Source organism: Oncorhynchus masou, chromosome 1 (genome assembly GCF_036934945.1).
Source record: "Oncorhynchus masou masou isolate Uvic2021 chromosome 1, UVic_Omas_1.1, whole genome shotgun sequence".
NCBI classification, from domain to species: Eukaryota; Metazoa; Chordata; class Actinopteri; order Salmoniformes; family Salmonidae; genus Oncorhynchus; species Oncorhynchus masou.
The window spans coordinates 51,971,469-51,999,160 of record NC_088212.1 but is presented as its reverse complement, the minus strand read 5'-3'; the positions used below and the strand labels follow the sequence as shown (position 1 = coordinate 51,999,160).

Here is a 27,692-nt window from a genome sequence, read left to right as displayed (position 1 = left end):
CATTTTGCGCAAACACGCTGTAAGTGTGATCGAGGCATACGGCTTTGCTGCTGCTGTTTTTTTGCCTGTGGTGAACTCAGCAGCAAACAAACATTGATGCCAAGGAGAGTTTCCTGGTTTCTCTTATCCTGTGCTGAGTAGTAGGTGGAGGAAACCTCCCATTATCAGTCCCACTTCCGCTCCTTTCTTCTTAGCTCAGCTTTTATTTACGTACACTAAAGTGTTCTTGAATTGTGACGGTGTCTTTTACTTTTAGTTTTGTACACCAACTGAAAATAACATTTTTGGTTATTGAAAATAAATTTCACAGCGGTTTAGATGGCACAATGATACTCTACATTATACATGGCTTATTTTTATGTTTTTATCGCAAACTGAAATTAGGCAAACTATTAGAATTTTAGCAACCAGGAAATTGAGTGTTCTGCATATTGCACCTTTAAATTCATTTAAAACAATATTTTCCTGCCCATTATGATTCCTCCTTTTTACAGTATGGCTGCTCATATCCTATTTCATTGGAACCTGACATGTGTTTTTTTTGTGTTACTTTCCAATAAAATAATGTTGTCATCTGAGGGCGTGATGATGCAACAGTTTCAGTTTTTGTACTTGGTTCCTGTAGGCCCATATGCTAGTTTGTTTCCAACATGTCACATAATAGGCCTATACTGAAATTAATTGGTTTTTAAGTTAACATAGGCTTAGATAAAAGGTTAAACCAATGTTCCCCTAATAAGATTAGTCTTAACTGATCAGATTTATTTTGGTCTTTGGGCTTCTGTTATTTTTATTACGTTTGTGCTTTTCTGCAGTCTCCAGAACCCTCATCTCCAGATCCACCCAGCATGCCTGCAGAAGGCATCAGCACAAATGGGCCTAAGCAAGAAGACATTTCATTGGATGATGACCCAGAGGATCTGTTTGCAGGTATTCCCATCACCTCTGATTAAATGCCTCTCCTCGGTTAACTCTATTATTTAAGGGATAGTTAACCTAAATTACAAAATGTCCTATTGGTTTCCTTACCCTTTAAAAGCCAGGGGGTAGGCAACCCTGTTCCTGGAGTACCGCAGGATTTTGTTCCAGATAGCCACCACACCTGACCAACTGAAGCTAATTGAGCAGTTCAGTGATTGCCTAAATTCAACACACCTGGTCTTCAAAAACTAGCACTCCAGGACCAGGGTTGCCTACCCCTGCTGTAAGCAGTCTATGGAAGATAAGACACCAATCTATTCTTTTTGGTTTTGTTTACCTGGCCACTGTCTTAAAATGCTAACTTTTTTTGCACTTATGGCGCAAAACCAATCCAAGTGGATATCCCCTAGGGGTCATTCCATTTGATTTTAATCACTTTTTGACTTTTGATTTGAATTAAACTTTTTATACATATTTGTCCATGGTATAAATGCAAATGCAAAATAGCTATGCACAAGGACTATACTTTTAACAATTTACACAGAACATCTACAAAAACAGATTTACTTGAACAGTGCAGCTGCAAAGTATGGTAATAGAATGATGGCACCAACAGCACAAACTGTCATTCTGTTACCAAGCTTTGCATCTGCACTGTTCCTCAAGTGTTTTTGTTAAATTTCCTGTGCGAGTTGTTAAAAGTAGTCTTTGTAAATTGCAGTGATCTGAAGTAGAGGTCGACTGATTAATTGGTATGGACGATTAACTAGGGACGATTTCAAGTTTTCATAATAATATTTATATATATATATTTATTTATAATAAAAGGTGTGTGTGTGTATATATATATATATATATATATATATTTACATTACACCTTTTATTTAACTAGGCAAGTCAGTTAAGAACACGGCCTAGGAACTGTGGGTTAACTGCCTCGTTCAGGGGCAGAACGACAGATTTTCACCTTGTCAGCTCGGGGGATCCAATCTTGCTACCTTACCGTTAACTCGTCCAAAGCAATAACGACCTGCCTCTCTCTCGTTGCTCTCCACAAGGAGACAGCCTGTTACACGAATGCAGTAAGTTGCTAGCTAGCATTAAACTTATCTTATGAAAAACAATCAATCATAATCACTAGTTAACTACACATGGTTGATGATATTACTAGATATTATATAGCGTGTCCTGCGTTGCATATAATCTGACTGAGCATACAAGTATCTAAGTATCCGGCTGAGCGGTGGTAGACAGAAGCAGGCGCGTAAACATTCATTCAAACAGCACTTTCGTGCGTTTTGCCAGCAGCTCTTCGTTGTGCGTCAAGCATTGCGCTGTTTATGACTTCAAGCCTATCAAGTCCCGAGATGAGGCTGGTGTAACCGAAGTGAAATGGCTAGCTAGTTAGCGCGCACTAATAGCATTTCAACTGTCACTCGCTCTGAGTCTTCTAGTAGTTGTTCCCCTTGCTCTGCATGGGTAACGCTGCTTCGATGGTGGCTGTTGTCGTTGTATTGCTGGTTCGAGCCCAGGGAGGAGCGAGGAGAGGGACGTAAGCTATGCTGTTACACTGGCAATACTAAAGTGCCTATAAGAACATCCAATAGTCAAAGGTTAATGAAATGGTATAGAGAGAAATAGTCCTATAATAACTACAACCTAAAACTTCTTACCTGGGAATATTGAAGACTCATGTTAAAAGGAACCACCAGCTTTCATATGTTCTCATGTTCTGAGCATAGGAACTGAAATGTTAGCTTTTTTTACATAGCACATATTGCACTTTTACTTTCTTCTCCAACACTTTTGTTTTTGCATTATTTAAACCAAATTGAACATGTTTCACAATTTACTTGAGGCTAAATTGATTTTATTGATGTATTATATTAAGTTAAAATAAGTGGTCATTCAGTATTGTTGTAATTGTCATTATTACAAATAAATAAATAAAAATCGTCCGATTTAATTGGTATTGGCTTTTTGGGCCTCCAATAATCGATATCGGCGTTGAAAAAATCATAATCGGTCGACCTCTTGTCTGAAGTAGGGCTGTGGCGTTAGTGACATTTTCTCAGCCGGTGATTGTCATGCAAATAACTGCCAGTCTCACGGTGATTGGCTGTTCATTAACATAAACACATTTAGCGTCTCCTGGCTTCCACACATAGCCTCTGATGCAGGCCTTTGGAACATGTACCTTTGAAAAAGTCCAATTAATCCTTGTAATATAACCTACACCATCTCAATAAAGCCATTATTTATTTTAGACAGGTCCAAAGAATTATGATATGAAGAAAATGTATTCTATTTCAGATTAACAGAATAGCATACTCTGAGTTGTCCTTATGTTAGGCCCTGATCTGGCTATGCTCGTTCATTTAGCAGACAAGATTTGCTTAGAATTCCATGGTGTTATTTTATAGTATGAAGAATACAATTAAACATTGCTGAATAACACATGAGTAGGCTCTCTATTAGCAAAAGCACTAGGCTATGTCAATCTACTGTCCCCCATAGTACAAAAGTTGACCTATTCTGTGCTATAAATAAATATTTCCAACATAGTCTGGAACCGTTATGGGATGCGATAGATCCCAAATTAATACAACCACTAGCATCAAAAAACATGTTTTAAGAAATGCAACAGATGAGAACGTTAAGCATAAAATGTTGATAAACTGTTAGGCTATTTGTTTACATAAGCGCAGCAAGGCGCACACACAGCGCATATGTTCCATTAGCTGGAAAACACCATTCTCAAAAGTGACCACAAATAAAAGCATTTAATGCTTTTATTATAAAGGTGCATTTTTATGTTGAAAATTATCTTTCCCAAACTTGAAACTCACGCACTGTGCATGAATGGCAGTTAGGCTCTACACCCATTGTAAAGCGAATTAATGTGCTTCATTTTAAGTAATTTGGCCACTTTAGTTGTGATACAAACCTTAGCAAGTTTGGTAGGTTACTAATGACAATCAGCAGCATCAGAGCTTGGAGAAGCATAATTACGTGACTAAACGGTAATGTTGTATTTGACTGCCATCATGACTCGTGACCGCCGGTGTGGCGGTAATACGGTCACCGTAACAGCCCTAGTCTAAAGTAGGGCTGGGCGATATATCGAATTAACTTTATTAATTCAAATTTGTTTTTGCGCAATACTCCAAATGTCTGTATTGCAGAATCTAGTTTGTTTTTGTATTTAATGGTTTTATGAGAGTTTCTGTTCTCATGTTGTCTTTTTGGTCTAGTTCGCTCCTTCTGTGCTGTGCATCTTCCCATTTATACCAGAGATCTCTATATAATGACGAGATGCTCATGTCTCCGCCCTAACAATGGGAGTCGTTGTGAGAGAGAGCTTTCCACTTTGTGCAGATAAGGGGTATACAATTTAAAATAAATTGGAAATATAGTTTATTTATTTATTCTCCTATCATGATGGAACGGTCTCCAACCCTATACCCGAAGACACCCAACTGAGCAACCCATACACTAAGGAGTAGTCCTTCTCTTTTATGTGCCTGAAATGTATTTTTTTAAATATATTTCACCTTTATTTTTGGTCCCATTTGAGACCAAGGCCTCTTTTTCAAGGGATCCCTGAATTAACACAATTTATCAAATGTACATCATTCAAACATAGTGTAATAAAAGCATACAGTGCTCCAAGAAATTTAAGGTATTTTTCACACAGTTTTGAGCTACAGTTCAAATCCGAGTTTGACTATTTGTTGTTACATTTGTATTTTCTTCATGGGCGGCAGGGTAGCCTAGTGGTTAGAGCGTTGGACTAGTAACCGGAAGGTTGCATGTTCAAACCCCCGAGCTAACAAGGTACAAATATGACATTCTGTCCCTGAACAGGCAGTTAACCCACTGTTCCTAGGCCATCATTGAAAATAAGAATTTGTTCTAAACTGACTTGCCTGGTTAAATTAAAAACAATTGGTCTGGTTGGTTTCTCATTGCCAAATGTCAAATGAACAAAATTCCGAAACAAAACCATGTGTCCATGTAAGTCTTTTGTTTAATGGACAAAAATACTCAAGTTAAATCCATTTATGATTGATTGTCATGAAGCATCACTTGTCTTCCAACAACATGCAGGAGTAAATAGTTCAATAGCTGCTCTAACTGCGACATGAATAGGACTATAGCCTATATCAGTAGCCTGTATCCCCGGTATAGCCCCCGTCTCCTCTAATCTGCATCGGATGAGTTCATAAATGTGCTGGTACCTACAGAATAATTCAGAGATCCAAGGTTATAAAAAAGTTATAATGCTGCACAACCAATAATAATGTGCAACTCTGGTTCTTTTCCTGTGTTTGGTCCGGTCTGCGTTCGGGCCAAGACCACCCTTTTTGAACAAACCACAGTGCGTTGTTTAGTGAGCTCCCAAGTGCAGATGGTGTTCACACCAGTCCAAACGAAGCAAACTAAGGGTGTGTGAAAGCCCCCGAAGAAAGAAACACATTCCTCAACAATGACAACAATGAGGTCCTCCATTAACAACCTTAACTTTACTAGAGGCACCAGAGCATCAAGGTGCATTCCATACACAGGTTGCAAAAAACGAAATGCAGATTTACCTAATTCTGTAATAATCAACGGGACCTCAAGAGTTCGTCATCCCTGTGATCAGGTCTGGTGACTCGTACATTATGTCTGTAATTCTCCCCCACGATGAATAGATCTGTCTCCGTTCGTTCGTACGTACATTAATCACACGAGATATCTCAGACACCGCTGGCCTGATTTTGACTCAACTTGGGTGAATGATGCGTCTTGCCATAGAGGACCGGCATTTACACTGATTGGCCCAAGGGGGGTGCTATACTAATCAACTGAATTTTAAACAAGCATATCTCCTGTCCTGTTAGAGCTACAGTCATGAAATGTTGTACGAATATGCAGCCCCTCATGAGCAACGTGTCCTATAAGGACGTATAAGCTCCACCCATCAGAATTTCAGTAAATTAGACTTTGTCTCCTTCCAAACTTTGAACAAACATTTCTCCTGCCCATGTTTGAGCTAAAGTCATGTAATTTTGTACATACACTATATATACAAAAGTATGTGGACACCCCTTCAAATGAGTAGATTTGGTTATTTCAGCACACCCATTGCTGTTTGGTGTATAAAATCACACAGAAGTCTGTCCATAATAAAGCGCTAATCTGCATTCTTAACACTATCAGGCCCTTGTTTTGTCGCACCTGGACTACTGTTCAGTCGTTTGGTCAGGTGCCACAAAGAAGGACTTAGGAAAATTACAATTGGCTCAGAACAGGGCGGCACGACTGGCCATATATATATATTTTTTTTTTTTACATCTCAACCGTCATGGATGGTCATGGTAAGTTATGCGAAATGGGTCAAACTTGAGCTTCTCTATCTCCTAAATGTTTTGGCATTCAGGTCCAAAATGTTTCTTTCTACCATGGGCAAATAGGTACAGTTGAACTCGGAAGTTTACATACCCTCAGGTTAGAGTCATTGAAATTCGTATTTCAACCACTCCACAAATTTCTTGTTAACAAACTATAGTTTTGGAAAGTCGGTTAGGACATCTACTTTGTGCATGACAAGTAATTTTTCAAACAATTGTTTACAGACACATTATTTCACTTATAATTCACTGCATCACAATTCCAGTGGGTCAGAAGTTTACATACACTAAGTTAACTGCGCCTTTAAACAGCTTGGAACATTCCAGAAAATGATGTCATGGCATTAGAAGCTTCTGATAGGCTAATTGACATCATTTGAGTCAATTGGAGGTGTACCTGCGGATGTATTTCAAGGCCTACCTTCAAACTCAGTGCCTCTTTGCTTGACATCATGGGAAAATCAACAGAAATCAGCCAAGACCTCAGACAAAAAATGGTAGACCTCAACAAGGCTGGTTCATCCTTGGGAGGAATTTCCAAATGCCTGAAGGTACCACGCTCATCTGAACAAACAATAGTACATTATTATAAACACCATGGAACCACACAGCCATTATACCGCTCAGGAAGGAGACGCATTCTGTTTCCTAGAGATTAACGTACTTTGGTGCGAAAAGTGCAAATCAATCCCAGAACAACAGCAAAGGACCTTGTGTAGATGCTGGAGGAAACGGGTACAAAAGTATCTATATCCACAGTAAAACGAGTCCAATATCGACATAACCTGAAAGGCCACTCAGAAAGGAAGAAGCCATTGCTCCAAAACCACCATAAAAAAGCCAGACTACGGTTTGCAACTGCACATGGGGACAAAGATCATACTTTTTGGAGAAATGTTCTCTGGTCTGATGAAACAAAAATAGAACTGTTTGGCCATTAGACCATTGTTACGTTTGGAGGAAAAAGGGGGAGGCTTGCCAGCCGAACAACACCATCCCAACCATGAAGCACAGAGGTGGCAGCATCCTGTTGTATGGGTGTTTTGCTGCAGGAGGGACTGGTGCACTTCACAAAATAGATGGCAACATGAGGGAGGAAAATTATGTGGATATATTGAGGCAACATCTCAAGACATCAGTCAGGAAGTTAAAGCTTGGTCACAAATGGGTCTTCGAATTGGACAATGTCGCCAAGCATACTTCCAAATTTGAGGCAAAATGGCTTAAGGACAACAAAGTCAAGGTATTAGAGTGGCTATCACAAAGCCCTGACCTCAATCCCATAGAAAATGTGTGGGCAGAGCTGAAAAAGCATGTGCGAGCAAGGTGGCCTACAAAACTGACTCAGTTACACCAGCTCTGTCAGGAGGAATGGGCCAAAATTAACCAAACTTATTGTAGGAAGCTTGTGGAAGGCTGAAACGTTTGACCCAAGCTAAACAATTTAAAGGCAATGCTACCAAATACTAATTGAGTGTATGTAAACTTCTGACCCACTGGGAATGTGATGAAAGAAATAAAAACTTAAATAAATCATTCAGACTTCAACTGTTCTTTAAGTTTTGTTCAAATAAGAAGGTGTGTGGTCAAAAAGTGATTGGTGTCAAATGGAATATAGCAATTTTTCACATTGCATGTCCAAATCATCCCAAAGTGTAAAATTCATTGTTTTAGCTCAATAAAGTTATTGTAAGATGTTTTGGACTTGAAACAAGAGAAATGCAAATTATAATTTGGGTGAACTATCCCTTTTTAAAAATAAACCGTTTAACTCGGCAGCGTTTGTATTACGCTCTTCAAAGGTTAAACCGTAGCACTACGTGAATACCATAATTCTCCAAGTGTTTCCCTTTCCATTTGGAGTCATCACTTGTATTTTGTTTCTCCAGTGTAATGTTTTGTTTGTATCATTCTCTATTCTTTGTCTGTATTTCAGAAGCAACAGAGGAGGTTTCTCTGGATAGTCCAGAGAGGGAGCCCATCCTGTCAGACGGTCCATCTCCGGCCATCACCCCAGTCACCCCCACAGCTATGCTCACCCCCAGGATGGGCCTGGGCACTGCCGAGATGTTTGAGAGATCCCTGGATGAGGTAAGTAGTTGGGTTAAGTTGGCCCTAGATTCTGATCTTGGGCCAGTTTTGGATTTTCCAAAATAATGGTTAAGGTTCGTATTGGGGGAGGAGATGCTGATCCTAGATCTGTACCTTGGGGAAACTTCACCATGGAGCATTCTCATAACACAAAGGTCAAGGTGGACTTTTAATACCACCAATGTTAGCCTCCAAAGCATTGGTGGTATAAAAGGTTCACTGCAAGGAGAGGTTGAGAGTGCAACTTTCATTTTATTTTTGTTTCCTTTTAGATTGAAGAGGACGATAGTGGTGACACCTTTGACATGCATATAGCAGTGTCCGATCCAGAAAAAGTTGGTACGTTTAATACCGTGTTAATGTATTCATATATTAAAGGGATACTTTGGGATTTTGGCAATGAAGCCCTTTGTCTATTTCCCCAGAGTCAGATGAACTCATGGATACCATTGTTATGTCTCTGTGTTCTGTCTGACGGAAGTAAGAGGTGGTTTTGCGAGCCAATCCTAACTAGCGTTAGCTCAATGACTGGAAGAAAATGCTTTTTTTGTTTTTGTTATTAATGAAAAATAAAACACCAACTTCATTAGATAAGTATTCACTCCCCTGAGTCAATACAATCTTTTTTTCCAGCATTTGCATACCTGGATTGTGCAATATTTGCCCATTTTATTATTTTCTTAACTCTTCAAGCTCTGTGAAGTTGGTTGTTCACAAACATTCATTTTCAAGTCTTGACAAATATTTCCAAGTACATTTAAGTCAAACTGTAACAAGGCTACTCAGGAACATGAACTCTCTTCTTGGTAAGCATCTGCTGTATAGATTTTAGGTTATTGTCCTGCTGAAAGGAATGAATGAATTTGTCTCCCAGTGTCTGATGGAAAGCACACTGAACCAGATTTCCTCCAGTCCTTGCCGATGAAAAGCATTTCCACAACATGATGCAGCAACCACTACGCTTGGAAATATAGAGAGTGGTACTCAATGATGTGTTGTGTTGGATTTTCCCAGAATACAACATTTAGGACATTTAGTGCCTTTTTGCAAACAGAGTGCATGTTTTGGAGTATTTTTTTTCTCTCTACAGGGTTTCCTTTTCACTCTGTCATTTAGGTTAGTATTGTGAAGTAACTACAATGTTGTTGATCCATCCTCAGTTTTCTCCCATCACAGCCATTAAACACCGTAACTGTTTTTAAAAATCACCATTGGCCTCCCTGAGCGGTTTCCTTCCTCTGTGGCAACTCTGTTAGGAGGGATGCCTGTGTCTTTATAGTGACTGGGTGTATTGATACACCATGTAAAGCCAAATTAATACATTTGCCATGCTCAAAGGGATATTCCTTGTCTGTTCTTTCTATTTTTACCCTGCCAATCGGTGCACTTCTTTGCGGGGCATTGGAAAAGCTCCCTCGTCTGTTTTTGAATCTGTTCTTGAAATACACTACTCAATTGAGTGACCTTACAGATAATTGTAAGTGTGGGGTACAGAGAGGGGGTAGTCATAAATAAATCATGTTAACCCCTATTATTGCACACCGAGTGAGTCAATGCAACATTATGTGACTTGTTAAGCAAATGTTGACTCCTGTGTTTATTTAGGCTTGCCATAACAAAGGGGGTGAAGACATTATTATTAATTTATATAATTTTATTTTCATGTTGACATTAATGCCGCATTTTGTGTAGGTCCATGAGGGGGGAAAACAATTAAATCCACTTCAATCCCATTTTGTAACGCAACAAAATTTGAAAAGATCCAAGGGGATGAATACTTATCATATACATTGTATTATCCTCTCAAATAGAAAATGAGCGACAATGCTGTTGTATCGAGGAGGGAATAGTTAAACCAATGCCGTGACTTTGGTTTACGCTAATATTTATGTTTCTTCTTTAAGGGGATGGAATGAATGCTTACATGGGATACAAAGTAACTACAAAGGTAAGGAAAATATCTTCATATTCTACTTTTTTTTAAGTACTTGGGACAAGTTCAGAGTAGGGTTGCAAAATTCTGGTAACTTTCCCCAAAAAGTTATCAGGGAAGGTTACCGTTGAAGTTGATATTAAGATTATACACATGTACTGCACATTCGTATCCACACTTTGAGTGGGGTATACTGTATGTTAGGGCAGAAGGCAACAAATAGATTGATGGTGTTAATAGGCATGGTTTTTGTGCCCATATTTGATATCTCTGTAGTTATTATTTGTAAACTGTATCATGAGGTGACTCAAGACAACAAAGTGATTCCCTTTTTTTTAGTACCTGTACAATAAGTATATTTGTGTTAAGTTTTTGTTATTAGATGAATGAGTCAATTCTTTTAAATATGTTTTGGACAGATTTGGCTCATTAATATAAATGGTTAGAATAATGATGATCCACGCTTCTTTGAAAATACATATACTAATGTATCAAACCTACAAGCAATACAATACTCTATTGTTATGGTGGGAGATTATAATAGGGTTTTAAATACCTCAGGTGACCGTAAAGGAAATCACGCTACAAAATATCACCCTTATGCTCTTATTGGAAATCACAAATATCGTGGATATATTGGAACTAGTGGATATATGGCTAAAATATCCTGACCTGGTGAGATATACACCAGGTCTAGTCGTCTTTCTTATGTCATTCTCGCTGGCACCAAAAGTTTTTTTTTAAAGGTTTTGATAGGAGACAGAACGAGATCGGACCATCAAATTATTGGCATATATATATATATATCTCTCTCTCTCTTACAGAATTTCCATATGGGCACAGATATTACAAGTGTAACCAAAACCTATTGCATGAAAATGTTTTTTTTTAACCACCACAGAAGAATTCTTAACTGACTTTTTCCGACATAAAAATATACAGTGCCTTCGGAAAGTATTCAGCACCTTGACTTTTTCCATATTTTGTTAAGTTACAGCCTTACTCTAAAACTGATTTTTTTTTAAATACTCCACAATCTACACACAATACCCCATAATGACGAGGTGAAAACAGGTTTTTAGAAATTTTTGCAAATCTTTTTTTTTAATTTTTTAACAGATACCTTATCTACATACATATTCAGACCCTTTGCTATGAGACTCGAAATGCATCCTGTTTCCATTGATCATCCTTGAGATGTTTCTGCAACTTGGAGTCCACCTGTGGTAAATTCAATTGTTTGGATTTGGAAAGGCACACACCTGTCTATATAAAGGTCCCACAGTTGACCGTGCATGTCAGAGCAAAAACCAAGCCATGAGGTCGAAGGAATTGTCCGTAAAGTTCTGAGACAAGATCGTGTCGCGGCACAGATCTGGGGAAGGGTACCAAAACATTTCTGCAGCATTGAAGGTCCCCAAGAACACAGTGGCCTCCATCATTCTTAAATGGAAGAAGTTTGGAACCACTAAGACTTGATTGAGCTGGCCGCCCAGTAAACTGAGCAATCTGGGAAGAAGGGACTTGGTCAAGGAGGTGACCATGGTCACTCTGTCAGAGCTCTCGAGATCCTCTGTGGAGGTGAGAGAATCTTCCAGAAGGACAACCATCTCTGTAGCATGCCACCAATCAGGCCTTTATGGTAGTGGCCAGATGGAAGCCACTCCTCAGTAAAAGACACATGACAGCCCACTAGGAGTTTTCCAAAAGGCACCTAAAGACTCTGACCATGAGAAACAAGATTATCTGGTCTGATGAAGCCAAGATTGAACTCTTTGGCCTGAATGCCAAGTGTCACGTCTGGAGGAAACGAGGCACCATGACTACGGTGAAGCATGGTGGTGGCAGCATCATGCTGTGGGGATGTTTTTCAGCGGCAGGGACTGGGAAACTAGTCAGGATTGAGGCAAAGATGAACAGAGAAAAGTACAGAGAGATCTTTGATGAAAACCTGCTCCAGAGTGCTCAGGACCTCAGACTGAGGCAAAGATTCACCTTCCAACAGGACAACGATCCTAAGCACACAGCCAAGACAACTCTGTAGTGGCTTCAGGACAAGTCTCTGAATGCCCTTGAATGACTCAGCCAGAGCCTGAACTTGAACCCGATCAAACATCACTGGAGTGACCTGAAAATAGTTGTGCAGCAATGCTACCCATCCAACCTGACAGCTTGAGAGGATCTGCATAGAACAATGGGACAAACTCCCCAAATACAGGTGTGCCAAGCTTGTAGCGCCATGCCCAAAAAGACTTGATGCTGTAATCGCTGCCGAAGGTGCTTCAACGAAGTACTGAGATAAGAGTCTGAATGCTTATGTAACTGTAATATTTCAGTTTTATTTTTTTTATATAAATGTGCAAAAATTTCTAAACCTGTTTTTGATTTGTCATTATAGGGTATTGTGTGTGTGTGTGTGTGTGTGTGTGTGTAGGGGGGAAAACAATTTAATCAATTTTGGAATAAGGCTGTAACGTGACAAAAGTAAATGGGTCTGAATACTTTCCGAATGCACTATACACAATAAGTTGTATTATTTGTGATAAGTTTAAAAAGAAAAATGACGTTTTCCACTCTTGCCTTGTCAATGTCTTCTTCCTCCTTCTTCTAGACCTCTATGACCATTTTCAGCAAGAATGAAACCACTGTAAGGAGGAGGTTTAGTGACTTTCTAGGCTTGCACAGCAAACTAGCCTCCAGGTACCTGCATATAGGATACATAGTCCCTCCCGCTCCAGAGAAAAGCATTGTGGGTGAGTGAAATCTGCATGGATGTGAAGTGAATTGAATTGAATACGGTATTATTGTTGTTGCATCAGCTAGTTTAGTCATGAATTGTGGTTGCAAAACAGGAGAGCTGATATTTCCTACAGTAGTGTGTAAAGAGGGCAGTCATTTTGCCTAGGCAACGTTGTTCATCTACAGGAATGACTGTGTGTAAACATTTGTATATGTCTTCATCTACAGGAATGACTAAGGTCAAAGTTGGGAAAGAGGATTTGTCTTCTGCAGAATTTGTCGAGAAGAGAAGATCAGCCTTAGAAAGGTATCTATGAACATACAAGAAACTCTTCTCAAAATCAGTAGTTTTTCAGTACTTCAGACCTACTGCAAACATGTAACCATTACATCAAATCATTATTCTGCTGTTTCATTTGTTTTGGCGATCTTTACGACATACATCCACGCCTGTCCTCCAACAGTGAATGATCCTCGCCACGCAGCTCATTTAATGCCCTACTTGTCAGACGAGACAGCTCTCATGTCTTACACAAAACGTTTACGTGAAAAGCCCCTTCAGTCTAAAGAGCATTCTTGTTCTGGTCTTTTGTGGCTTGAAAGGTTAACCTAGAAATATTAGGTAAATAATTATCACAGCGCTCCAGGGATTCGATGCTGTCAACACGCGAATGGGGGGGTTTCCTCCCCAAGCTTCACACCGTATCCTCTGGACAGAGCTGTCCAACATTTTCTGTGTTCAGCCCGAGGATGACTACTGCTGCCCCATCCCTGGTTTTAGCCCATTCTGATGAATCGAATAACAATTTACGTTAAGTGAGGCCCTGACATTTCTCTGCCCTTTTTATCATCTGCCCATTGACTGACATGAAGGTCAGTGTTTACAAGTGGACAGGGTGTCAGATTTATACACCTCACTGTTAAAGAACTGAATCCTGATGGCCAAAACAATTAATTTTAATTGTAACATAAGGTGTTTTAATATATGTGCATTCAAATAACTTACTTCAAATTAATTGTTTTGGCCATCAGGATTAGGTTCTTTAACAGTGAGGTGTACAAAGCTGACACCCTGCTCACTTGTAAACGCTGACCTTCATGTCAGTCAATGGGCGGATGATATATACAGTTGAGGTCGGAACACTTAGGTTGGAGTCATTAACTTGTTTTTCAACCACTCCACAAATTTCTTGTTCACAAACTAGTTTTGGCAAGTTTGTTAGGACATCTACTTAAGTAATTTTTCAAGCAATTGTTTACAGACAGATTATTTCACTTATAATTCACTGCATCACAATTCCAGTGGGTCAGAAGTTTACATACACTAAGTTGACTGTGCCTTTAAACAGACTGGAACATTCAAGAAAATGATATCATGGCTTTAGATGCTTTTGATAGGCTAATTGACATCATTTGAGTCAATTGGAGGTGTACCTGTGGATGATTTCAGGCCTACCTTCAAACTCAGTGCCTCTTTGCTTGACATAATGGGAAAATCGAAATAAATCAGCCAAGACCTCAGAAAAAAATGGTAGACCTCCACAAGTCTGGTTCATCCTTGGGAGCAATTTCCAAATGCCTGAAGGTACCACGTTCATCTGTACAAACAATAGTACGCAAGTATTAACATCATGGGACCACACAGTCGTCATCCTGCTCAGGAAGGAGACGTGTTCGGTCTCGTGCTGTGGTGCGAAAAGGGCAAATCAATCCCAGAAGAACAGCAAAGGACCTTATGAAGATGCTGGAGGAAACGGGTACAAAAGTATCTATATCCACACTAAAATGAGTCCTATATCAACATAATCTAAAAAGGCCGATCAGCAAGGAAGAAGCCACTGCTCCAAAACCGCCATAAAAAAGCCAAACTACGGTTTGAAACTGCACATGGGGACAAAGATCGTGCATTTTTTGGAGAAATGTTCTCTTGTCTGATGAAACAAAAATAGAACTGTTTGTCCAAAATGACCATCATTATGTTAGGAGGAAAAATGGGGAGAACACCATCCCAACCGTGAAGAACTGGGGTGGCAGCATCAAGTTGTGGGGGTGCTTTGCTACTGGAGGGACAGCTGCACTTAATAAAATAGATGGCATCATGAGGAAGGAAAATTATGTGGATATATTGAAGCAACATCTCAAGACATCAGTCAGGCCAATTTGAATTGGATGACAATTTTGAGTGATAGTTCCATAGTGCAATATTATTTTGGATGCTATTATATCGATATTTTGTCTCCACATACCGATTTTTGTAAAAAAAAAAATATATATATATATATATTTTTTTTTGCTAGGTACCGTTAGTTAACACTAGTCTGCTGTACCTGCGCCAAAACCTTGGTGTTTTTTATCCTATAGATAGCTTGTTCTCCATCTTCCTTTTTATAAATGGTGAGACATGTTTTAAGCACAAGGATCAACTAATTTTCTCATGTGCTTTCATCTCTCTGTAGCAGAAATATAGAGAGCAATCTGTTTGGAACATCAAATTGCAATACATATAGAATTGTGAAAATCAAAATACATATTGTATTGGCACCGAAGTACATTTACATTCATGTAGTTTAGCGATCCCTCTTATCCAGAGCGACGTAATGTAGTGAGTGCATACCCACAACCCTGGTGTTACAAGCACCATGCTCTACCAACTGAGCCACACAGGACCAAGTATCATGATATGGTATTGTGAGGTCCCTGGCAAATCCTAGCCCTACTGTATTTAATATTTTTTTCATACATATTTTCATAATGCAAAATTGTAATTATTCGCCTACCTCCTCATGCCTTTTGCACACAATGTATATAGACTCGCCTTTTTTGTACTGTGTTATTGACTTGTTAAATGTTTACTCCATGTGTAACTCTGTGTTGTCTGTTCACACTGCTAAGCTTTGTCTTGGCCAGGCTGCAGTTGCAAATGAGAACTTGTTCTCAACTAGCCTACCTGGTTAAATAAAGGTGAAATAAAAAAAATAAAAATAAAAATTAATTGTTACCTCTGCACTGAGAATGGTAATGATTTATCTACACAATGTAACCTTTTCTTTTATGCTCAATAGGTATCTGATGAGAACAGTGAAACATCCCATCCTGCTGAAGGATCCGGATGTCATGATGTTCCTGGAGAGTTCAGAGGTAGCGTTTAATCTCCATCTGTGTACGGCACCCAATTGAACAACACCCAATTTGAGAATGAATTTTAAAAAAGCACATTTTTTGTTATTTTGTGGTGATATTTTTCCCCTATTTCACTATCCTTTTAATAAAGCCAACTTCTGGAAATAGTTTGGGATAAGCTCAAGAACATATGTGACCTTTGTTTTTAAAATGGCCAGTGTCACAGCAATATGTTCCAATGAAATTACTGTATTAATCCAGATGTAATGAAATGCCACTAGAAAAGAAGGATAAATGGCTGAAAGCAATTGAAAGCTATTTTTGCCCATTGTTCCTCTGAGAGTTTTCCCAGTAAATGGATTAAATTAGATTCTAACAACATTGAAATGTATGGGAGTGGAGAAAACCCCACACAGCTCCTGGCGCGGGGCTCCCTCTGGGATTGGGTCGGAGCCCTAGCCTGTTAACCGGTTTGTTTGCACTTATTTGTCATTTTATCCCAGCTGCCGAGAGCGGTTAGCACCCAGGCGCTGAGTGGGGCCGGAATATTGAGGATGGTAAACAAAGCTGCCGACGCTGTCAACAAAATGACAATCAAGATGAATGAATCGGATGCGGTAAGGGCTGATTTTTGGACTTGAATAATGAGACGAATTAATGAGGCTTTCCACTTGAATTCTAAGATCGTGTGAGTGAAAAGAAGTAGAGGCACAAGCCAGGTGCTGCTCGGGGGGTGGTCCTTTCCTTCCTTACTGGGAAAAGCTATATTTTTATTTTCCACTTCATTGCAATTTATTAACTGCCTTTATTTTTGATACACTTGTCATTCAAATGTAAACTGTAAAAGCGTTTTTGGCATTGGAAAGCTTGTGGATATGGGGCCTGTCTTACACCGTCAATGTGTTGAATGTAAACCTAGCATCTCGCACAGGGTGACTCAGTATGTAAAAATAATTTCAAATTGAATGTGTTAATTTATTTATTAATCAATAATTGCAAATGTTTTGAAAACATACATAGTTACTAGTTACTATCATTACTTATTCATACTATTATAATTTAATTCTGTGGAGAAACTGTATTATGTTTCAGCTTGATTTTATTTCTGTGAGTGTCAACAGTGGTTTGAGGAGAAGCACCAGCAGTTTGAGAACCTCGACTTGCAACTCAGAAAACTGCATGCTAGTGTGGAGTGTCTGGTCTGCCACCGGAAAGGTAATCCTCCCATGAGTCCTGACCCTGAGCCCCAGTTTAGAGACATACTCTAGACATGTAAGGCCACATTCTGCTCTTTTAAATGCACAAGCATTGTGTAAAATATCTGCAACTCTGCAATTACACCCAAAACTTGATTGCACTGCGTGTAGTGCTTTTTCACAAACTGCCAGTAAAATTCTTCCTATAATGTATATTTAATATACTACAGTTGAAGTCGGAAGTTTACATACACCTTAGCCAAATTAATTTCAACTCCGTTTTTCACAATTCCTGACATTTAATCCTAATAAAAATTCTGTGAGTTAGGATCACCACTTCATTTAAAGAATGTGACATGTCATAATAATAGTAGAGATAATGATTTATTTCAGTTTTTATTTATTTATTCACATTCCCAGTGGGTCAGAAGTTTACATGCACTCAATTAGTATTTGGTAGCACAGCCTTCAAATTGTTTAACTTGTGTCAAATGTTTCATGTATCCTTCCACAAGCTTCCCACAATAAGTTGGGTGAATTTTGGCTCATTCCTCCTGACAGAGCTGGTGTAACTGAGTCAGGTTGGTAGGCCTCCTTGCTCGAACACGCTTTTTCAGTTCTGCCCACAAATGTTCTATAGGATTGAGGTCAGGACTTTGTGATGGCCAATCCAATACCTTGACTTTTGTTGTCCTTAAGCCATTTTGCCACAACTTTGGAAGTATGCTTGGGGTCATTGTCAATTTGGAAGACATTTGTGACCAAGCTTTAACTTCCTGACTCATGTCTTGAGATGTTGCTTCAATATATCCACATAATTGTCCTCCCTCATGATGCCATCTATTTTGTGAAGTGCACCAGTCCCTCCTGCAGCAAAGCACCCCCACAACATGATGCTGCCACCCCTGTGCTTCACGGTTGAGATGGTGTTCTTCGGCTTGCAAGCCTCCCCGTTTCTCCTCCAAACGTAACGATGGTCATTATGGCTAAACAGTTCTATTTTTGTTTAATCTGACCAGTGGACATTTCCCCAAAAAGTATGATCTTTGTCCCCATGTGCAGTTGCAAACCGTAGTTTGGCTTTTTTATGGCGGTTTTGGAGCAGTGTCTTCTTCCTTGCTGAGCAGCCTTTCAGGTTATGTCAATATAGGACTCATTTTACTGTGGATATAGATACTATTGTTTGTACAGATTAATGTGGTACCTTCAGGCGTTTGGAAATTGCTCCCAAGGATGAACCAGACTTGTGGAGGTCTACAATTGTTTTCTGAGGTCTTGGCTAATTTATGTTGATTTTCCTGTGATGTCAAGCAAAGAGGCACTGAGTTTGAAGGTAGGCCTTGAAATACATCCACAGGTACACCTCCAATTGATGATGATGTCAATTAGCCTATCAGAAGTTTCTAAAGCCATGACATCATTTTCTGGAATTTTCCAAGCTGTTTAAAAGCACAGTCAACTTAGTGTATGTAAACTTCTGACCCACTGGAATTGTGATACAGTGAAATAATCTGTCTGTAAACAATTGTTGGGAAAATTACTTGTGTAATGCACAAAGTAGATGTCCTAACCGACTTGCCAAAACTATAGTTTGTTAACAAGACATTTGTGGAGTGGTTGAATAACAAGTTTTAATGACTTCAACCTAAGTGTATGTAAACTTCCGACTTCAACTGTATATATCGTGTGCTGTCTAATTCTGGACAATGTCTGGTGTTACAATTATCAAACAATTGCCATGTGTAATACAATTCTCAATTGAACAATGTTGTTATTTTGTTAAAGGCCCAGTGCAGTCAAAAACGTGATTTCCCGTGTTTTATATACTTTATATTTCCACACTGAGGTTAGAATGATACTGTACATGTTTGAAAGTTTGATAATACCCGTTTTAGTGTAAGAACTGTTTGAAAAGACTGCCTGAAATTTCAGTCTGTTTTGGCGGGATGGAGTTTTGGCCTGCCTGGTGGAGTTACCAGTTAATAGACCAACAAGAAAGCGCATTCCAAAGCTCTCTGCCAATAACAGCTAGTTTTCCGTTTTCCTCTCCCCACTCAGACCACTCCCAGACAGTCTCTCCGATAATTCTTGCTTGAGAAATTGCTCTTTGCTCAGAAGCTGTTTTTTTTTATATTTGATTGTTTTAATTTAAAAATCACCGTAAGTTACTTATATGTTAGCCAGAAATGATTTGATATTGAGATAAAAATGGCTGCATTGGACCTTTTTTTAATTGTCTTGCACATTATTTGTGAACCATTTAAATTGGACCACTATGCAATTCTTCACCTATGAACCTGCTCTCTTTCTGAACAATGTCATGATCACTTTCTCTTCTCTCGTCATCTTCAGAGCTGTCGGTAAACACGGCATCCTTCGCCAAGTCGGCAGCCATGCTTGGAAACTCCGAGGACCACACAGCTCTGTCGCGGGCCCTGTCGCAGTTGGCCGAGGTGGAGGAGAAGATCGACCAGCTGCACCAGGACCAGGCTTACGCTGATTTCTACCTGTTCTCCGAGCTGCTGGGGGACTATGTACGTCTCATCACTGCAGTCAAGGTATTCACTGGAGACCTGTGCCACTGTGCTGGAATAAAGCACTGGGGAACAGATATATTCTGTGTGGGCCTCACATTTCTTTATCTGTATTATTTTTTTAGCCCATACTGATATTCTCAGGTTTAGGATGTGCGTATCACCTTCTTTTTTTGATCATTGGACACCTAGCACAGTACTATGAATGTATACCTTTACCAAGGCTTCATTATCTGCAATACATTTCCAATGTTCTTTAGTTGTTGAATTTCACCTAGGGTAAAATAACTTACACACCAGCCTTCTACTGCTATAAACCGTGTTGCAGGCCCCAATTCTGCTTTTCAACATTTTGTCTTGGCTGTTGTAATAAAGGCACATTCCCATTTTGATTCCTTTTAATGTGAGGTTAGCAGGGAACCTAAACGTATGCTTTGTCTCTTTCCGTAGGGTGTATTTGACCACCGGATGAAGACTTGGTCCAAGTGGCAGGACACCCAGCTCTTGCTGCAGAAGAAGCGTGAGGCTGAGTCCAAACTCCAGTTCGCAAACAAGCCTGACAAGCTACAGCAGGCTCAGGATGAAATCAAAGAGGTAAGCGAAAAGTGCACCTCACTAACAAGCAAACAGACATTTTAATGATACGTGTGATCAAATAGGCTGGATAGAATTGCAAGGGAGGGCAGCTATATACAGTGCCTTACGAAAGTATTCGGCCCCCTTGAACTTTGCGACCTTTTGCCACATTTCAGGCTTCAAACATAAAGATATAAAACTGTATTTTTTTGTGAAGAATCAACAACAAGTGGGAGACTATCATGAAGTGGAACGACATTTATTGGATATTTTAAACTTTTTTAACAAATCAAAATCTGAAAAATTGGCCGTGCAAAATTATTCAGCCCCCTTAAGTTAATACTTTGTAGCGCCACCTTTTGCTGCGATTACAGCTGTAAGTCGCTTGGGGTATGTCTCCATCAGTTTTGCACATCGAGAGATTGAAATTGTTTCCCATTCCTCCTTGCAAAACAGCTCGAGCTCAGTGAGGTTGGATGGAGAGCATTTGTGAACAGCAGTTTTCAGTTCTTTCCACAGATTCTCGATTGGATTCAGGTCTGGACTTTGACTTGGCCATTTTAACACCTGGATATGTTTATTTTTGAACCATTCCATTGTAGATTTTGCTTTATGTTTTGGATCATTGTCTTGTTGGAAGACAAATCTCCATCCCAGTCTCAGGTCTTTTGCAGACTCAATCAGGTTTTCTTCCAGAATGGTCCTGTATTTGGCTCCATCCATCTTCCCATCAATTTTAACCATCTTCCCTGTCCCTGCTGAAGAAAAGCAGGCCCAAACCATGATGCTGCCACCACCATGTTTGACAATGGGGATGGTGTGGTAAGCGTGATGAGCTGTGTTGCTTTTACGCCAAACATAACGTTTTGCATTGTTGCCAAAAAGTTCAATTTTGGTTTCATCTGACCAGAGCACCTTCTTCCACATGTTTGGTGTGTCTCCCAGGTGGCTTGTGGCAAACTTTAAACAACACTTTTTATGGATATCGTTAAGAAATGGCTTTCTTCTTGCCACTCTTCCATAAAGGCCAGATTTGTGCAATATACGACTGATTGTTGTCCTATGGACAGAGTCTCCCACCTCAGCTGTAGATCTCTGCAGTTCATCCAGAGTGATCATGGGCCTCTTGGCTGCATCTCTGATCAGTCTTCTCCTTGTATGAGCTGAAAGTTTAGCGGGATGGCCAGGTCTTGGTAGATTTGCAGTGGTCTGATACTCCTTCCATTTCAATATTATCGCTTGCACAGTGCTCCTTGGGATGTTTAAAGCTTGGGAAATCCTTTTGTATCCAAATCCGGCTTTAAACTTCTTCACAACAGTATCTCGGACCTGCCTGGTGTGTTCCTTGTTCTTCATGATGCTCTCTGCGCTTTTAACGGACCTCTGAGACTATCACAGTGCAGGTGCATTTATACGGAGACTTGATTACACACAGGTGGATTGTATTTATCATCATTAGTCATTTAGGTCAACATTGGATCATTCAGAGATCCTCACTGGACTTCTGGAGAGAGTTTGCTGCACTGAAAGTAAAGGGGCTGAATAATTTTGCACGCCCAATTTTTCAGTTTTTGATTTGTTAAAAAAGTTAGAAATATCCAATAAATGTCGTTCCACTTCATGATTGTGTCCCACTTGTTGTTGATTCTTCACAAAAAAATACAGTTTTATATCTTTATGTTTGAAGCCTGAAATGTGGCAAAAGGTCGCAAAGTTCAAGGGGGCTGAATACTTTCGTAAGGCACTGTAGTGGCAGGACACCCAGAACAAAAACATAAACGCAACATGTAAAGTGAGCTGAAATTTCATGAGCTGAAATTAAAGATCCCAGAAATGTTCCATATGCACAAAAAGCTTATTTCTCTCAAAATGTTTGCAGAAATGTGTTTTGCATCCCTCTTAGTGAGTATTCCTCTTTTGCCAATAATCATCCACCTGACAGGTGTGGCATATCAAGAAGCAGATATTTTTTTAACCTTTATTTAACTAGGCAAGTCAGTTAAGAACAAATTCTTGTTTTCAATGACGGCCTAGGTTCAGGGGCAGAACGACAGATTTGTACCTTGTCAGCTCTGGGGTTTGAACTTGCAACCTTCCGGTTACTAGTCCAACGCTCTAACCACTAGGCTACCCTGCCGCCCCAATTAAACATCATGATCATTGCACAGGTGCACCTTGTGCAGGGGACAATAAAAGGCCACTCTAAAATGTGCTGTTTTGTCACAACACAATGCCACAGATTTGTTTTGAATGAGCGGAATGTCCACTCTAGAGCTGTTGCCAGAGAATTTAATTTCTCTACCATGTTAATTTCTCTACCATAAGCTGCCTCCAACATAATTTTCGAGAATATGGCAGTACATCCAACCGGCATCACAACCGCAGACCATGTGTAACCACGCCAGTCCAGGACCTCCACATCTGGCTTCTTCACCTGCGGGATCATCTGAGACCAGTCACCCAGACAGCTGTTGACACTGTGGGATTGCAAAACCGAAGAATTTCTGCACAAACTATCTCAGGGAAACTCATCTGCATGCTCGTTGTCCTCACCAAGGTCTTGACCTGACTACAGTTCGGCATCGTTTCCGACTTCATTCTGCAAATGCTCACCTTTGACAAGTGTGCTCTTCACGGATGAATCCCAGTTTCAACTCTACCGGCGTCTTGTGGGCGAGCAGTTTGCTAATGTCAACTTTGTGAACAGAGTTCTACATGGTGGGGTTATGGTATGGGCAGGCATAAGCTACAGACAATGAACACAATTGCATTTTATTGATGGCCGTTTGAATGCACAGAGATACCGTGACGAGATTCTGAGGCCCATTGTTGTGCCATTCATCTGCCGTCATCACTTCATGTTTCAGCATGATAATGCTTGGCCCCATGTCTCAAGGATCTGTACACAATTCCTGGAAGCTGAAAATGTCCCAGTTCTTCCATGGCCTGCATAATCACCAGACATGTCACCCATTGAGCATGTTTGGGATGCTCTGGATCGACGTGTACGGCAGCGTGTTCCAGTTCCCGCCATTATCCAGCAACTTCGCACAGCCATTGACGAGGAGTGGGACAACATTCCACAGGCCACAGTCAACAGCCTGATCAAGTCTATGCAAAGGCGATGTATCGCCCTCATGAGGCAAATGGTGGTCACACAAGATACTGACTTGTTTTCTGAGCCATGCCCCTACTTTAAATTTTTTTTTAAAGTTCTCTGTGACCAACAGATGCATATTTGTATTCCAGTCATGTGAAATCCATAGATTAGGGCCTAATGAATTTATTTGAACTGTGACTCAGTAAAATCTTTGACGTTGTTGCATGTTGCGTTTTATATTTTTGTTCAGTGTAGTTAGTTACAAAATTTAGAAATGCATTCAAGAAGTTAGTTTTCACGTTGACAACATTAAAATGGTATTGAGAAGAGTATCTGGATGCTACTCAATCAAGCGGAGTCTAACCCAAAACATAAGCTTAATTAAATTCACCTCCTAAAGCTTTATTTCACATTCCATTACTGACTGGAAATTCAGGTACTCCTGAATGGGTGTTTCAACTTGAATGTAGCATGTTAACCCCAGTTGCTCTCCCTGATTTGGATTAGCAAGCCAACCTTAGTGTGTCGGTTGTTTTGGTAAAACAATTACTTGAGTTTATTTTGGCATTCATCTCTAGATCCGTTATTTGGGCATCAGCTTGGAAAAACTGGTTAAAGAGTCACAAATGATTTAGCGTTAGCTTATATTGCTCATTTGAATATGATCAGTTTTGACATGCTTACAATTAGGCCATCATTACATGTTCCGCTACTCAACTTAAATGTCATTAGCTTTATGAGAACACTATTTATTTCTCTCCTTTTCCTCTCCTGCTACATCTCCTCCCTATGTGTATTGCCATCGATTCAATTGTTAAAACGCTTCTGAATTGTAGGCACATACTTTAAACTTTATTTTAAACATAAGTAAATATTTGCATTAAATATGAGAAACCTAAGAAATACTTTGCTTAGGATGTTTGTAACAGACAAGGTGAAAAATCTATCTATGCCCTTGAGCAAGGCACTTAACTATAATTTGCTCCAGGGGGGGGCCTGCTATTATGGCTGATCCTGTAAAACAACACATTTCACTGCACCTATCCTGTGTATGTGACAATAAAACATATTTTTGTATTATCCATATGTACTTACTAATTTACCAAATCTTGAACCATACTGCCCCCTCTGGTCAATAATAAGTATTACACTAAGGACAATTAGATTCGGGGGGTGGTAGATTAATTCAGACATTTTGTCATAACGCATGCTACTGGAGATATTCACAGAGGGGTTGTTTTTTAAGTTGAATATCTCCCCTTTCTGTCTTGGGCATTGCATGCTAACCAGGGTGACTCCTGTAACGGCTACTACCCTATTAACTGTTTGCTTCGGTCAGTGGAATGCCATTCCTCTATAGTTCACCTGTGTTTGGCAACAGTGGGTTCATGTTTGAATTATTTTAAGAACAAAACATTTTCAGCCTCTTTAATTTCTGCATTTTCCCTGCCATGCCTCTACCAAGGAGATTGAGGAGGTAGGACCCTGGGCTTGGCTTTTTTTATTTACTTTTCTTCATCACTTACAGTTCCCTCCATTTCACCACTAAACTGCACCCATTGGAGTGCCTATCTAGTGTCACATGGATCATCTTTGTAAAAATACTATTTTTGGCTGTTTCATTTGAAACTTATAATGATATCAATAGACAAGTGATCACTTTGGGACTAGGCCAGGATTTCCCAAACTCTGTCCCCGGGACCCCAAGTGGTGCACGTTTTAGTTACCCCCCCTGCACTACACAGCAGATTCAAATAATCAACTAATCATCAAGTTTTTTTTATTTGAATCGTCTGTACTATTAGGGCAAGAAACAAAACGTGCTCCCCTTGTGGTCCCAAGGACAGAGTTTGGGAAATGCTGGACTAGGGGATGAGGATTTGACAAAGTGAGAGTTGAAAACCTAATGAACTGAATATATAAATGGACTGTGCAAATTGGCACAGCATTGTGCAAACTGCTTCATGTGACTGTCTTACACTATCTATACGAACAGGACTGTTTCGTATTTGCAAGCGTAAAAATGGGCTTGTCTTAAATTCAAACTTTTTTTTACTCCAACTTAATATGCATTGCTTCACCATTAACTTGGTATTGTCAATCATCTCCAGTGAATAGTGAGTTTACTTTACCCCACAACTCCTGAGAATTTGTCTATCCTCATTACTAGTAATTACTTAATACCTTTTTTACATTTTTTTTTCAAATGCAATTGACTAATGGATAATGTATACAGAAGGAACTGACCAGTAACAGTTAATTATGCAACAGGTTAGTGTATAAATCCAGTACACCAGTGTAGAATACATCTATACACTTGTGTACTTGTTTTGGACCTTTGACTTTCTTAGTGGAGAGAACTTGTTATTTTGTCTTTGCAGTTGGAGGGGAAGGTCCAGCAAGGTGAAAAAGACTTTGAGCTGATTTCCAAAACCATTCGAAAAGAAGTGAGCCGATTCGAGGTATGATGAACACGATAAAACACCTTTTATGTATTTGGTTTCGCCCCAGAATATGGGCATCATGTGGATGGGAGGGGCCTGTTAAACTAAAGTTTAGAAATAAGACAAGTGCAAATGTTTACCCTTATTGGTAGTTTGATGTTTCCATAAACACTGAATTGTTGATTTGTGATATCAGGACAGCCCTAACTAAAATATATATATATATATATATATATATATATATATATATTATTTTTTAAGTCTGCAGTATTATGATAGTGATTTATTACACCGACCGTATGTGTTCTCATCAAAATGTAATTTTGTCTGACCTGTGACCATGTCTCTCTTGTTACAGAAAGAAAGAGTGAAGGACTTCAAAGTTGTCATTATTAAATACCTGGAGTCGCTTGTGCAAACACAACAGCAGGTACAGCATATCTGGGTTTGGATTCCTATTGATAGTGTAGTGGGAGAGTAAAATGACATAACTACACACACACCACTTGCACCAACTTGTAACAAATGTCATAATTTGTTTCATTACGAAATGTATTAAAATATGTTGACAATTCAGTATTTATCTTGCATGTTTTCCCAGAATTCTACATACTATCTAATTAGCATAATACTCTACTTAGAATAAAATATGCCTGAAAACATACTTTGAAATAATATACTTCCTTAATATACTATTTGAAAGGGAAATAAACATATGGGCCCAATACCACCTAATGTTTTGCTGTTCGATTTTTTTTATATATTTTTTTTTTATACTGACAATAGACATACATGAACTTCATTTTCCTAAGGATTACCTTAAAAGTCTAAAGCATGGTCATGTAGCTAATTGGATTCTCGCTGTATTTTCCCTTCTGCTCCACAGCTGATAAAGTATTGGGAGGCGTTCTTACCCGAAGCCAAAGCTATCGCATAATAACTGGATGGCCCGCCTTGCCTGCGTTTTTGCCAACCATAGCACCCCTGTCTGATGATCACACATTTTCTTATGTTTACGTCCAGATCACGCCTTCAAGAGAATGCATGGAGAAACAAAATACACATTTTGACATGCATAATAAAACCACTTAATTTTGGTGGAGAATTGCTCTGTTACCCTATGATTTCACCTGAAAGAAGCACCTGTCCCATTTCTGTTGAGAGATTAACCGCACGAGGACTGTGATAAGCCAGGGACTTCGCACTCCCTGATTGATCAAACACTACTACTCTGTCTTATTTACTACCAGTATGATTTGTGCATTTAATAATTGCCACCTAATGTGCAATGGTTGACGATTTCTTTTACTAGATTTTTTTGTTGTATTGTTTAATTTGAAAGCCTTTTTCTTTTGACTTTACATTCCCGTGCCGCAAATGTTTCAGTACTTTAATTCTAATAAAGGAATGTATCTCGGTGTTGGTTGTGATGTTTTGAAATGGTGTTGTCGTTGTGCATATCACTTTGCTGACAGGCCTTGTCTTTACTGTACACAAAGGAGTTTTCGGTTACTACGGTGCTTCATACGCATTTCATGCAGACCACATGATAGTTTTTGAGGAGAGCTTGTTTATTTTCTTTAACAGTTCCATTCATTCAAATAAACTTTAATACACTAACACTGTACATGTTATTGAGACA

The 27,692-nt window shown here is 39.4% G+C and overlaps 1 protein-coding gene across 1 annotated transcript in view; it reads left to right on the top strand.

Annotated features, from left to right (window-relative positions):
* snx2 (sorting nexin 2) overlaps positions 1-27,469 on the top strand; it is a 29,065-nt gene extending 1,596 nt beyond the window's left edge. Inside the window, exons 2-15 of the mRNA XM_064974647.1 lie at positions 816-930; positions 8,254-8,408; positions 8,681-8,747; positions 10,313-10,356; positions 12,953-13,094; positions 13,309-13,387; positions 16,143-16,218; positions 16,704-16,817; positions 17,322-17,415; positions 19,749-19,954; positions 20,381-20,524; positions 25,988-26,068; positions 26,409-26,480; positions 26,937-27,469. Of these exons, the coding sequence (XP_064830719.1) occupies positions 816-930; positions 8,254-8,408; positions 8,681-8,747; positions 10,313-10,356; positions 12,953-13,094; positions 13,309-13,387; positions 16,143-16,218; positions 16,704-16,817; positions 17,322-17,415; positions 19,749-19,954; positions 20,381-20,524; positions 25,988-26,068; positions 26,409-26,480; positions 26,937-26,987 (1,440 nt within the window). The 3' untranslated portion in view covers positions 26,988-27,469. The remainder of the gene's footprint in view (positions 1-815; positions 931-8,253; positions 8,409-8,680; positions 8,748-10,312; positions 10,357-12,952; positions 13,095-13,308; positions 13,388-16,142; positions 16,219-16,703; positions 16,818-17,321; positions 17,416-19,748; positions 19,955-20,380; positions 20,525-25,987; positions 26,069-26,408; positions 26,481-26,936) is intronic.
* Positions 27,470-27,692: the final 223 nt, after the last annotated feature.